A 13645-nucleotide genomic window follows, 5' to 3' on the forward strand; every position below is an offset into this window, starting at 1 on the left:
ATGTGATATTTTCTGGATGTTGAGCTCCACAGCTTTCGGCATATCGCTTTAAGCTGTCACATCCACGAATATTCCCCTGAGATCCATAATATGGGCGGGAAAAAATGCAAGGGTTGCTTGGGGAAATTCCAACCTCATCTCTTGTTTTTATCAGAAGTTCCACAGACTCTTGTGTGTATGTTGGGAACAGCACTGGGACCGTGCGGCCTCTTTTCCCCCGCATTTCCACCCTGATGAAGTTCTCACACAATTTCTTCTCAAATGGTGAGAAGCTCTTCAGAATTTCATCGTGCATACTGCTTTTGTTTCTCTGCAAGTACGTGTGTACTTCCATCCTTGAAACTTCTCCTTCACAACATTGATTAAATAAAATCAGCTGTGTCAGGGTGACTTGCGAGAGCTCACTCCATGACCCTTGTGTTGGATGGACAATGAGTGCTTTTTTGTACAACTCTGCAAGGGATTTCAAATGATCCTGAAGCTTTTTGATATCTTCTGGGCTGTTCCATTTATTTTCGGACAGGGTTTGCAGTGCGTTGGATGACAAGTGTGTTGTCCATTCTAGTTCAATTAATTTGATGAACTGTTCTGCCCTTCCCTTTAAGACATTTTCCTGTTGACGCAGAGCCTCTCCTTGCACAATATACGACACCTTAACAAGGGAGTGGCGCAGTTTTAGTGCTGTGGAGGGAACTGAGAATCGGTTTGTTAATGCATCAAACCCAGTCATATTTTTAACAGCCTCAAGTACAGTGTTGAACTTTCCTGGGTTGATCAAGTCCTTCAAAGAGATAATGTCTTTGTCAATTTTTCGCGCCAGCAAAACCAATCTTGCAAGTTCCCTCAACTTGTTTCTGATGTCTGCCCGATGACGTTGAACTTCTCCATTTTTTAGGAACATTCTTTCACCCAGTGAAAGTATCAGGTCGTCAGAGTTCACCACTTGCGTCACAATGTCATATGTCATGTGCTGAATAATTTCTTTGAGTCCGCTGGAAATTGTTGTGTCCATGGGCAACATCAGGGAACAACTTGCCTGAACTTTTCTTTTCACCGGTCCATCGCTTTCCACTTGCAGTTTGCAACGCTTATGATGTCTCCAGAGGTCTTTTCTGACATACATAGCGAAGCAAAACTTGAAAGGCAGATAGTCAGTTGCTGTGGTTAGATAGGTTGCCTGTCTTTTTGGTATTATTTGTCCATTCCCAGAGGATAGGACTGAACAGTTATGGTGGTAATTTCCCATATTTCTTATTTTCCCCAGCAGAAGAATGTGCATGGTTGAACCTTGCCTGTGTGCAATTGCCTTAGCTACCTCAACCTCTTCAGAGTGCTTTTGCTTCAGATGTCTTGTAATCTTTGCAAACGGCTTCTCGCAGTAAAGGCAGTAATTTTTCTTATCATATATTCGTTGGTGTTCCGTGTTTGAGGACATTTTCACGTTGATATGACGTTGTTGAGGGTTACTTCCATGTGCAGCTTTATCCATTGCCTCTATGGTATTTGAAGGTGGTTTTCTTGTGCGTATTACTTTTTTGTTTGCTTGTGGTTGGTCTTCTTCATCTGATGATTCCAGAGAAAGGGAGAACGGTTGCTTGGTTTTCTGAAAAAAAAGAAAGAAAATGCATTCAATAAAAAAAATTATATAATAATTGCATGCCTGCATTACCTATTTATCATCTACAGGTGAAACTCGAAAAAAAATAGAATATCGTACAAAAGTTAATTTATTTCGGTAATTCAACTTACGGTGAAACTAATATATTATATAGACTCATTAAATGCAAAGTGAAATATTTCAAGCCTTTATTTGTTATAATTTTGATGATTATGGCACATGTTAAGAATACCCCAAATTCAAAATCTCAGAAAATAAGAATATTACATAAAATATATATATTAAAAATACACAACCCTTTTGCAATGTAATAAAACCAATAATTACAATTTCAAACACAGATAATTCCTCTTCAGTGCAAGAAGATTAATCCGTAAAGTCACTGCTGGTAATCTCTATCTGATCTCTGAGAATGCTCTCTGAGATGTCCATCTCATCTGGTGTTTGGAGACAGCGATTTGTTGCAATGGACCTGTACTGGAACAAAAAATAAAGAATAAACTCCATACATCATTGCCTGATTTGTGGTCTGTCTCTTTTTCTGATTGTTTCCATTCCTGCCAGTTTTGCTGTTAATAGAGTGATCGTTTTCTTTAGTGGCACCATTTATTCAGCACATATTACTGATGCAGAGTAACTGTCCAATGGTGAAAAGTCCATCTCCCAACCCACACAAACATACTTGCCTACTTTTCACCTACTTAGGGCCCTCCTGAAAATCCATTCAACCCCCACCCCCACAGTCTCGATTCAAATTAATCACCTCACACTTTTCTACTATAGCTCATATCAAGTTGCATGGCACGACTCATAACAAATAACTTGGCTCCCCATAAGATAGCTTAGCCAGCTATCCCAGACGTCCTCTCTACTCATTCAACCCGATTCTGCATTAGGTTTGCAAAAACAGAATAATTTGCAGATAGAACAAGTAGCAGGATAACATGTCGCGTCGTTTGGTTGGTTGTTATCAAGCGTTTTCAATGGAACTCACCTACTGTTGTTTGGTTCAACATCTGCATGTCCTCAGCTGAAATCATGTAGATGTTCCCATAAACCTTATGCGTATCCTCCGTTTGTCTCAAGAACACATATTAATGATATGAAATTATAGTATTATATCTACTCCCTCGAGTCGTGTTCCGTATAATTAAACCGTATGTTTACCCTCGGTTTGTCTACTGTGCTCCCTCTAGTCGTATTGCCATACTATGTTGTGGGATCCGGGAGGAGGCGTGGCCAAGTGGGTCACGGACCCAGGTGATTGCCGAGGAGGCGTGCTCATATTCGTGCACCATCTTAATTGTACTACCCATTGATATATCTTTCATTAAATTGAACTTTAAATGCTGATTCACCATGGTGTACCAGTATGGCATCCATGGGATCACCTAACACCCATTTTATTGATTCACACACTCTAATATAGTAGTTAAAGTAAGAAAGAATAACATTATCAACTAGAAAATGTGTTGTAGAGTGCTGTAGTGCAAAGTGAGGTTGAAAATCGTTTAAGGCGTAAAGAAATGTTTAATGGCTTAAATCAAGTGAAAATGTTTAAACAGAGTTCAAAAGTCTAACATGCGCACTATTTAAAAACATCAAAGAGAAAGAAACAAATAGCTAAAGTGATCAAGTTTGAATGCATTTGAGATAAAATATAAAATGACTGAGCTGTTAAGTTAGAAATGGGTATGGAATTGGTATAAAGTTTGAAACGGTTGAATAACGTCAGTGTTACAGTGTGTGTGTGTGTGTGTGTGTGTGTGTGTGTGTGTGTGTGTGTGTGTGTGTGTGTGTGTGTGTGTGTGTGTGTGTGTGTGTGTGTGTGTGTGTGTGTGTGTGTGTGTGTGGGTGGGGGGGTCATCACTTGTAGTAACCAAGAAAAGTGGGTTGCTGACGTTATCCTTTCAAATCTAGTTAATCGAGATAATCTCACAAAATGATAAGGCTTGTACCTTTTGGAGATTGATACCTTGGTTAAAACCATGGGCCTAATGGTTAAAACAAAGCAATGCATATATCGCATGCTGTCATAGCACACGCCTTGTTGATGTGTGTTAACAGCGTCACCTGGTGGACTCCGGGTGAAACACAAGCTCATATGAAGAGAGAATTAATAATCTCATTACATTTATGGGGAAATACATATACCTTCATTAAAGACACAACAGATGAAAATAATGTCTGACAACCGACTAAATGACAAGGATGGAAATTCATAAAGATTAATTAATTTGTGTGGTGTGCGTGCGTGTGTGTGTGGCGGAGATGACAGGGATGTCGGGGTGTGTGGGGGGATTATAGGGATGTCGGGGTGTGTGGGGGGATTATAGGGATGTCGGGGTGTGTGTGGCGATGGTGGCCGTAATATCAACGTCACACTAAAATATTTATTTATTATAGTTGTTTCTCGAATTTCTCCTCCGAGCCATCTTTTTCCTCTCACCTTGTTTTCTACATTATTTGTATGTCTTTTTACTTTTTACAAATTGTTCTCAATTTTCTCATTACCTCCATCTCTTGTTTTTTTCTTATGCTAAGGTTACTCTGGAAAATCCAACACAAAAGGAAAGGAGATAAGGCCGTCCCACCACTCCTTATAGACACTTGGCCTTCTCATCCACCTCCATGTGTTTCAACCGGAGAGCATGCGAGTGAACCGTTCATGTCATACAGGCATCTGAATACATTGGCAAGCTTACCTGTCCTTAAATTGCAAAATTGATGTGACGTGAAATGCATTGAAAATAAATGTTACTCTCAGACTAGAGGGCTGTATTTAGCGACTTTATATAAGGTGCTGCAAAAAGGTTTATGAGTGAAGTTTTACTATAGTTAAATCAACAAATTGTAAAACAAGATTTACAAATATCAACAAAATCATTTATAAAACGAGTGGAATCCTCCACTGCATCTATATTTGTGAATCATTTAATCATCATTGTGAATTATTAACAAATCACTTAAATAATCAGTAAACATGATGTATATATTTACTCGTATAAGCCCAATTCATTATTGCTTATAAATTACTGATAATTATTAGTAACAAATCACTAAAAGAATAAGTAAACATGAAGTATATATTCACTAGTAGTATTAGCCCAATACTTTTTTGCTTATAAATTACGAATAAATTAGTTATTCTTTAGTGGAATAAAAATCATATGATATAGGGGATTTCAGACTGGTAAACATCATTTAAATAAAGTTGATTTCAATTTAAATAATTTAATTTAACATTCAAACATTGGGGGCCTTGATTTGATAAAAATTCGAGCATTCAGTCAAATAACACAATAATAATTTAACAGCACATTCCCTAAAGTACATTTATGAAGTGCAGCTTATGTACATTGAAGTCATAATTAAAAATTATACTTAATTAATTTAATCATTATAATGCAATAACGTTTTAAATAACTTATTAAAATCTGCGAGAACACATGGATACCATTTGGATGCAATTGAATGAGATAAACAAATGACGCACGTCTCAAAGAATAAACAGCTGGCCATTCACAACTAAAGTTGACGGACTCATGCCACGTTCTTCAAAAGTACCGATGGAATTCGTGACAACTGCTGTCTCTGCTGTCTCTGGTCTCAGGTGGTGTGTATAGCTAAACGCTGGAAGACGGCCGCACATATTCTTCAATGTTTGCAGAGAGTATATGGCACAGCTCCTTGGCCTGAGGTGGGAGATAACGAGTGAGAGAGGGTGAATCACAGAGCAGGTGCAACCAAAGAGACTGGGCTGTGTTTCAACATTAACCACTACCCAGTGCATGTGCTACAACTTGCTTAGGTTTGCCTTGTAATCTCTGTTAAAAAAATCGTACGGTACACAATGGTACGTCATTTTTTTTTAAATGAGTTATCCGGTTGCTTTATGTATATTCTGTGTTTTCTGGTATTATTGATACCGGTTATGTCTGATGGCGCTATTACCTGCTTGAGGTGGATGGTGATTTTCTCGGGGTGCCCCCCTGGGTAGACGTAGTTTATCTCAACCGCTGGGATCTTGTCGTGCTTCTTCGCCCGGACCGTTCGCATGGACTGCACGTCTACCAGTGCGACGGCGAAGGTCCGCATCTGGCACAGGGATATGCATACACACCGAATGCACAAATTTAGCGCTGATATGAAACTATCAGATGTATGGACAGTCGTTAGCGATAGCCAGCTATAAAGTCACCGAGGTTCGGTAAATATATCCTAAATTAAAAAAATTAAAATATGCATAAATATAAATAGTGCACACACACAGAAGAAAAGTGTGTGTAAATTGTGACAAATTGTGCAGTTTTAATAAAAGTATTTTTGCCCAAAAGTCCCTCTGTATCCATTTAATTCTAGATAATTAGTTTGTATATAGTGTATAGCTTGCATTGTGTTTGTAGGTGTCATTTTAGAATAGCCTCACTCATTTCTTAACCCTGGTTATGGCCGTGGGGATGTAGCACCTTTGTTAGAACAACCCGATAGAGCTGGGTCTCTTAAACTAAGGGTCTCAATCCATCAAGAAAAACCCTTGAGCACACCGGAATTGGCTGATGTTGTGTATTTCGTTGGGTCCCACAGACACAATGAAATGGTCATTTGGGTCCCGAGGTGAAACGTTTGAGGAACCGCTGCTGTAGAAGACAGTGGATGGCTACTGTACCTGTGTTTTGGGGTGCACGAACGCCACCTCCTCCCTGTTGATGACCACTAGGCAGGGGGACGGGCAGCTGCGATTGCTGACCTTAACGGCCCGGAAGGAGTTGGAGCCAAACAGTGGCATGCTGCTCAGGAGATCTGCAGGTGAGGATTGGATGGGATGTATTATTTAGGGCTCTTTTTCTACCTTTTCTTATTATACTCATCTGGGAAAATGTTGTTGACTCAATTATTGCTTGATAAATCTGGACAAATAATTGTTTGGGTGTATCAACTATGAACATCATCGTTAGTTGCAGCCCTAGACAAGTCCCACACCGATGAATCGCATCTTGGCAACTTCAGAACCAAGCGTTGCCACGGCAGCCATCTGGTTCGGGGAGAGAGCATGGATCTCCTTGAGGTTGCTGGCGACAAAGTCGTCTTTTGGGAGGTGGGCCTTCAGCTCTTGCCTTAAGAGACAGAGCGAGGGAGAGAGAAAGAGAGAGAGGTGGGTTAATGAGGCTGACATAGAAGATGACCTCTCTGCACATTATTGCAGCGTGCATCCCCCAACCCCTAGATGTATTCAGGGTATGTAAATTAATAGTAATGTTACGTTAATGGTAGAAATAGTGTTTAGGTCACTGTTTATTAGTTAATCTGAAATTATTTCTCATTATGTGGTGACATTATTGTGTTTGAAACGTCCCCAGGGTTTCTTATGTGAAATATGGCAAAACAAAGTTTAGATTAGCCTAGGTTACGGTATATTATTATGGATCTGACGTTACTACAACTCTCTCTCGTCACTAATGGCAAAGCATTGGCAACAACATCTCCCATGATGCATTCTGATGTACAAGCCCTATTGGAGTGCAGAGCAGGCTGGTTCCTCACAGTGAAGGCGGGCTGGGGAGACCCTGCACCGCGCGCTGAAGGGCGGACAGCTCTGCCAGCTGCTGGACGATGGAGGCGCTGTCATAGGGCAGCATCAGACTGCCGTCCAGGAAGTCCCCTCGTAACTAGAAACACACCCACAGGCACCCACGCTCTTATTTAATATATATAACACACACATATACTTTGATGTATTATCATTATATTTATTTTGAGGTTTCTCATTTGCTCTGTTTTAGAGAGCAAGGAATTCCAGCATTTCATTTGAAATAACTTGTGACCGTGTCATGACAAATAAACTTCAACACACTCACACACACACACACACACACACACACACACACACACACACACACACGTCACTCCTTCATTCCCACTGCACTCAATACATCACCACAGCATGACTTGAAATTCTACACACCTGCACTTAAACCACCATGTTGTTAAGTTGTCGTCTTCAGTATGACTAAATCGCGCAGAAAGCGATGTGGATGTTACCTGCTGGTAGTGGAACTCCACATACAGGGCGTTGGTGAAGGACATCGGGTTCTCCCAGAGGACGCGCCGCAGCGATAGGAAGATGGAGTTGTCGTCCAACAGGAAGTCAAAGGGGTACTCGGCCATGTTGAGGGTTCGCAGCACACCACCTGATAGATGTACAGGAAGAAGGAGAAGAAGAGCGAGGCAGAGACCGGTCAGGAGTGAGAGACACAATATACTGTTGTTCCCTTGGTTTGTTTAAGGGTTTGGGTTTGAGGGTTAGGTTTTAACCGCTGCATTATGTTTATTTGGCTGACCTTACCTAAGCATATTTTCTCATCTATTCTCTTAATTTTACCCTAATCCTTTGCGTACTTTTCTGTAACTATTTTAGGCCACAGGCTTTCTGCATGATTTGGGCGGTGTTCCTTCGTCTTAATTCGTTATTTTCCCCTTCGGAGCCAAAGTAGCAAAAACCAAACCCTCAAACATAACCCTTTTGGGAAATCCTAAACCTAGAACTGAAAACCAAAACCTAATATCCAACCTATAGGAACCCCTAACCCCAATCTTGAAACTGAGAACCAAACCCTTAAATCCAACTCAATTGGGCTAGCTTTTACTTGAAACTTTACCATTGACGCGGTTAACGTGGACGACAAACTCTCGGAGTTCGCCTGGATTCATCACATCTATCTCCCTGCAGAACCCTGCCACCATCTCCTCCACCACCTGGGAGGGGGGGAGATAGTCAGTGAGAGGGAGACAGACAGACAGACAGACAGACAGACAGAGAGACAGACAGGCAGACAGACAGACAGACAGACAGACAGACAGACAGACAGACAGACAGACAGACAGACAGACAGGCGGAAGGATAATGTTGGCTTACACTGAAGTTGCGTATGGTCACAGGGAACTCCACCCCTCCCGGCAGATGCAGAGGAACTCTTCTGGTGGTTTTACCGGCCTGAGGAATGAGAACACAGCACCATGACTTATTTTGACTCACTGGAGTGGACAACATCTCCTCCAGACTAGAGAGCAGGTGGTCTCACCAGGGTGGCCTCTATCTCCACACGTGAGGGGATGTTGCGGCGGCCGCCGTAGCTCAGAGACTGGAGCAGGTTGTTTTGACAGACGATAGCGTGCTCTGGGGGGGAAGGGGTGGGTGGGTACAGTTTTACACATTAGTGTATAGTGTAGAGTTCACCATTGTGGATTCATGTGTGAATCTTAATGTACAGTGCCAGTGTTGACAGTGGTGTGTTCATGTGCTAGAGTTCTCAGTGGTGTGTTCATGTACTAGAGTTCTCAGTGGTGTTTTCATGTTCTAGAGTTCTCAGTGGTGTTTTCATGTTCTAAAGTTCACAGTGATGTGTTCATGTACTAGAGTTCACAGTGGTGTTTTCATGTTCTAGAGTTCACAGTGGTGTGTTAATGTGCTAGAGCTCACAGTGGTGTGTTCATGTTCTAGAGCTCACAGTGGTGTGTTCATGTTCTAGAGCTCACAGTGGTGTGTTCATGTTCTAGAGTTCACAGTGTTGTGTTCTTGTTCTAGAGTTTACAGTGGTGTGTTCATGTTCTAGAGCTCACAGTGGTGTGTTCATGTTCTAGAGTTCACAGTGTTGTGTTCTTGTTCTAGAGCTCACAGTGGTGTGTTCATGTTCTAGAGCTCACAGTGGTGTGTTGATGTTCTAGAGTTCACAGTGGTGTGTTTGGGCTTCACGTTGAGTATAGTGTAAAGAATTGTATTGTTGTATTGACATAATAAAAATGTAAATAACACAATATAGTGTGTGTTACCGAGGTAGGCGTGGGAGGGGTCCTGGGTGATGTCTTGGAGGTGCTGGTTGAGGTACGGCTGCAGGGTAGTGGAACAGGGGAAGAAACCAGTCACCAGTTGGAGCAGATGCCATCCCAGCATGCAACTCTCTCTGCAGGACGTCACGACAACCAATCAGCAACCAATAATAAAGATCTACCACAGAACTCTGTATTCTAATCAAACAGTGACTAGACACACATAATTACATACACACGAAAGTTAAATGAATGCGTAGACAATGACATGCACACTTCATCTTTCTCAATCGCACACAAGCACACACACATACACACACACACTCACTGTTGGGGGTTGCCCGTGCTCTGCTTCATGACTTGACAGTAGATCTCATCTCTCAACGACTCCTTCTCATTGCCGAGCTGAACAAAGTGAAAAAAAATAAATGGTCAACTTCTAATCCCTCTCTTCTCTTGTAGGATGTTGAGGCTTCACATGAACCCGTCCGGGCCGGGCCTCTAGCAGATGCAAAACTAAAACCGACCGATAGGATGTGAGTGAGGCAGTCAGCCTTAGTTCTTTTCTTCTTCAGCGGCATATCTCCCATGAACTGCATCACATCTGGACCGCAACGCACACAACACAGAACACGGGTGAGTAGAACGGCATGTGGGTCGGGTTGGAAGGTAGCTAAAAAAAACTGGGCACAGCGATTCCTTGTCGACTCACTGGTGAAACACAGAACCGCCTTGCTGTTGTTCTCAGGGTCATTGTAGAAGATGAGGGACTGCTGTATGGGCTTCTGGAAACACAATAGAGCGCTGTTAGAGCCGTCAATCAGCGGTTCCCAGAGGGTTAGTCGTTGTTGGGTCAACCTACCTCTGAATGTTGAACCATGTCTGCGAAGTCGCGCCCGGTCTTGGGCAGCCCGTCGGTGTCCACCCTTTGATGGTGGAAAAACAAACCCTTTATTACTTCTATGAATGAAATTCATTTTAGACAGTATTTTCTCCTCCTTTTGGGAATACACCAATTTGCCACTGGTGGGCTAGTGTCCAGATGCAATATAATGCAGTATCTAATAAATAACTTTTATAAAAATACACATCTTCAACATATTAAACATAAAACGTCAACAACATATAAAATATCCTCCGTCCGAGCCAGTGAAGCACGTCTCCACCCTACCTGAAGAACCTAGTGGCGAACCCTATGAGGCCGTGCTGAACCAGTTCCATCTCTGAGCCCTGGACGGAGCCCTCTCTGGGGGGCCGCTGGGCCTGGGCTCCGGCGGGGGCCCTCATGCTCTTCCGCCTCTCCACCCGGCGCTCCAGGTGGACATGGTGGTAGTCCGGGGCGGCGGACGGCTGGGTGAGCTCGTCGGGGAAGAGCCCGGATCGGCCCTGAAAGGTGCCGAAGCACCAGCCTGGCGGGGGACAGCAGACCCTCTTCAGTGGAGAGTTTCTTCACGTCTAACGGCTTTTTGTGGTTCCCCTCCAATTAAAAAAGGTATTGATTCTACAATATAACACGTGAACGTCGTCCTCTGTTAGGACATTGGGCAAATACTCTATATCTGTCATAGATGTCTTGATGTATGTTGTTTGGATATGTATCTCTTTAGTGTAGGCATTACTTTTGAATGTCAGTCCAAAGTATCATCATTCAAGAGAGAAGTGTATACAGGCTTTAAAGTAGAATCTTCCACTACACCACACAGCCTTGACACCACACAGTCCTTCCACTACACCACCCAGTTCTTCACTACACCGGTTAGTACTTTCACTTAACCACTCAGTACTTTAACACACTACCCAGTACGTCACTACACCACTCAGTCCTTCCACACAGCGGGATTCAAACAGTGATGACCTCACCTGTCTGCAGCCTCTCCATTGGCAGCAGCTGGATGATGTCCCCTCTGGAGAAGCTGAGGAGACTCTTGTCGTCAGTGATGTAGCTCTTCCAGGCGATCACATGATTTGAGTCCTGCAACCGACCCAGAGAATCAGTGCTCTGAACATGAGGGGTTTGAGCCAACGGGTTGATTTGTAAAACCAAAACCGGGTCTGCTAAGCTCAGAAGGGCGGGTTGACTTGTGACAGGAAGGTTTCAAGGTGTCCCTGAGCGAGACATCTAACTCTCCCCATCGGCTCCCGGCCAGCTGGCTGTCGCCTTGCATGGTTGACTTCGGTGTGTGTGTGTATGTTTGTGAACCGCTGTAAGTCGCTCTGGATGAAAGCGTTTGCTAAATGCCCTAATTGTAAATGTAATGTTAATTAATGGAATGTCCAGGCCTTGGGCCGGAGTGCTGTCCTGCATGTTTTTCGCTTTGGGTGAGGAGGATAAAAACACAGATGGTACCTTGACCAGCTCCCTGAGGAAGAGTTGCATCATGCTGACTATCTGCGGGGCTTTTGGGGATTGCAGCTGGATGGTCTCATTCTTCACCTCCAGATCCACCGTGTTGCCCTGGCTCAGCTCTACAGAGAGCATCTCAGCAAAACTACACACACACAGAAAAAGAATCACACAAACATAAAATGGGATGTGTGTGTGTGTGTGTGTATGTGTGTGTCTGTGTGTCTCTGTATGTGTCTGTGTGTGTGTGTGTGTCTGTGTGTCTCTGTGTGTGTGTGTGTGTGTGTGTGTGTGTGTGTGTGTGTGTCTGTGTGTGTGTGCCTGCGTGTGTGTGTGTGTGTGTGTGTGTGCGTGCCTGCATGTGTGTGTGTGTGTGTGTGTGTGTGTGTGTGTGTGTGTGTGTGTGTGTGTGTGTGTGTGTGTGTGCATACCTTAATGTGTGTGTGTGTGGATGTTTACCTGTAGCTCCGCAGCAGGTGCAGGTGTTTAGGGTTGATCCCTGAGGCCTCGACCACCTTCAGCAGGCGGACCCCCCGGTGGCAGACCCCCAGCACCTGGGTGTCTCCGCTGCCGGCCTGCAACACACACACCAGGGCTGGGTGTGAACGTGTGTGAGGAAGGGAGATGCTTACAGCTGCATTTGTGTGTGTGTGTGTGTGTGTGTGTGTGTGTGTGTGTGTGTGTGTGTGTGTGTGTGAGTGAGTGAGTGTGTATGTGTGTGCTATGTTTATGTGTAAATCTGTGTGTGTGTGTGTGTGTGTGTGTGTGTGTTCATGCGTGTGTATGTGCATGTGTATATGTGTATATGTGTGTATATATGTGTGCGTGTGACATGTTAACTCCAGCTCACCGCCACGGGGAACAGACGGGTGAAGTAGTTCTCCCAGTTGTCGCGGGCGGCGATGACGATCCTCTTCTTCATGCTGTCGTCCTGGATGCTGCTGATGCTGGTGCCGACATGGAAACTCCCTGTGACATGACAGTGCAACATCACTACTATGACGCTATTCACTAGCCAGCACCTCTCCAGCACCATGGACAACACAGTCACTATTAGGACAACACTAGTCACTACTCACTGGCCAGCATCTGAACCACACCATGGACAATAACACTTTTCTATTTTCTAACAACTTAACTGAAGCTGAACTGTGTTTTTTGTTATAATATTCTTAAGGCTGTCGACTGTAAGAGTACCTTGAAAAACACAAATAATTAACAATAAATATTATCAATGAAGTATAATTGTTATTGATTATTGCTACTGATTATTGTCATGAGTCTCACCGAGAAGGTCCTTCATCTTCCTGCGCTCCTCTCGGCTGATCCTCATGCAGCTGTCTGAATACGTGTCCCGCATGATCTAAACCGCAGGAAACAAAACACCAAGACATGATCTAAATATCAGGAAAACACCAGACTGTGACATGATGTAAACAGCAGGAAAACAATGCACTGTGAGGGTGAGGCTAACCTAATAAACATACTTTACATAAACAGTGCTATACAAAAAAACACAACAGTAATCTAATTAAAACATGGCATGGTAAAACGCTTGTTACAAAGCACGTTTGCAAGGGTTTCAAATTTGCGAAGCAGATTGAAATGTGTTGACATATGGCGAAGAGGACGGTGTCTAACCTGTTCACAGAGCAGGTTGAGGACGTACTGCTGGTTGAACTTCTCTCTGGGATAGAACACCTGGACAAGAGGAAATAAACAACTCCGTTATCAGAGCACCAGAAGTGACCAAAATCACATGTGTGTTCTCATGTGTGTGCTAGAACGTGCGTGTGTGTGCGTGTATGTATGGGTGTGTGCGTGCGTGTGTGTGTGCGTGCGTGTGCATGTAAGTG

The 13645-nt window shown here is 43.4% G+C and overlaps 1 protein-coding gene and 1 long non-coding RNA gene across 2 annotated transcripts in view; both read right to left on the reverse strand.

Moving 5' to 3' along the window:
* Positions 1-1148: 1148 nt before the first annotated feature.
* On the reverse strand, positions 1149-2800 carry LOC307090107. The gene is made up of 3 exons (XR_013812640.1): positions 2613-2800; positions 1946-2095; positions 1149-1603 (listed from the first exon to the last, which is right to left on the reverse strand). It is a non-coding gene; the product is annotated as an uncharacterized lncRNA (long non-coding RNA).
* Positions 2801-5063: 2263 nt separating this feature from the next.
* myo15b (myosin XVB) overlaps positions 5064-13645 on the reverse strand; it is a gene marked incomplete at its 5' end in the record, with an annotated part of 37561 nt that continues 28979 nt past the window's right edge. The window contains 21 exons of the mRNA XM_079756799.1: positions 5064-5313; positions 5573-5716; positions 6288-6421; positions 6602-6735; positions 7163-7287; positions 7661-7809; positions 8278-8374; positions 8535-8612; positions 8701-8795; positions 9449-9579; positions 9774-9850; positions 9973-10049; positions 10158-10230; positions 10308-10371; positions 10617-10854; positions 11306-11417; positions 11793-11934; positions 12249-12364; positions 12640-12758; positions 13077-13152; positions 13431-13490. Of these exons, the coding sequence (XP_079612925.1) occupies positions 5245-5313; positions 5573-5716; positions 6288-6421; positions 6602-6735; positions 7163-7287; positions 7661-7809; positions 8278-8374; positions 8535-8612; positions 8701-8795; positions 9449-9579; positions 9774-9850; positions 9973-10049; positions 10158-10230; positions 10308-10371; positions 10617-10854; positions 11306-11417; positions 11793-11934; positions 12249-12364; positions 12640-12758; positions 13077-13152; positions 13431-13490 (2310 nt within the window). The 3' untranslated portion in view covers positions 5064-5244. The remainder of the gene's footprint in view (positions 5314-5572; positions 5717-6287; positions 6422-6601; positions 6736-7162; positions 7288-7660; positions 7810-8277; positions 8375-8534; positions 8613-8700; positions 8796-9448; positions 9580-9773; positions 9851-9972; positions 10050-10157; positions 10231-10307; positions 10372-10616; positions 10855-11305; positions 11418-11792; positions 11935-12248; positions 12365-12639; positions 12759-13076; positions 13153-13430; positions 13491-13645) is intronic.

The sequence above is a fragment of the Pollachius pollachius genome (genome assembly GCF_949987615.1).
Source record: "Pollachius pollachius genome assembly, chromosome: 19".
Taxonomy (NCBI): Eukaryota; Metazoa; Chordata; class Actinopteri; order Gadiformes; family Gadidae; genus Pollachius; species Pollachius pollachius.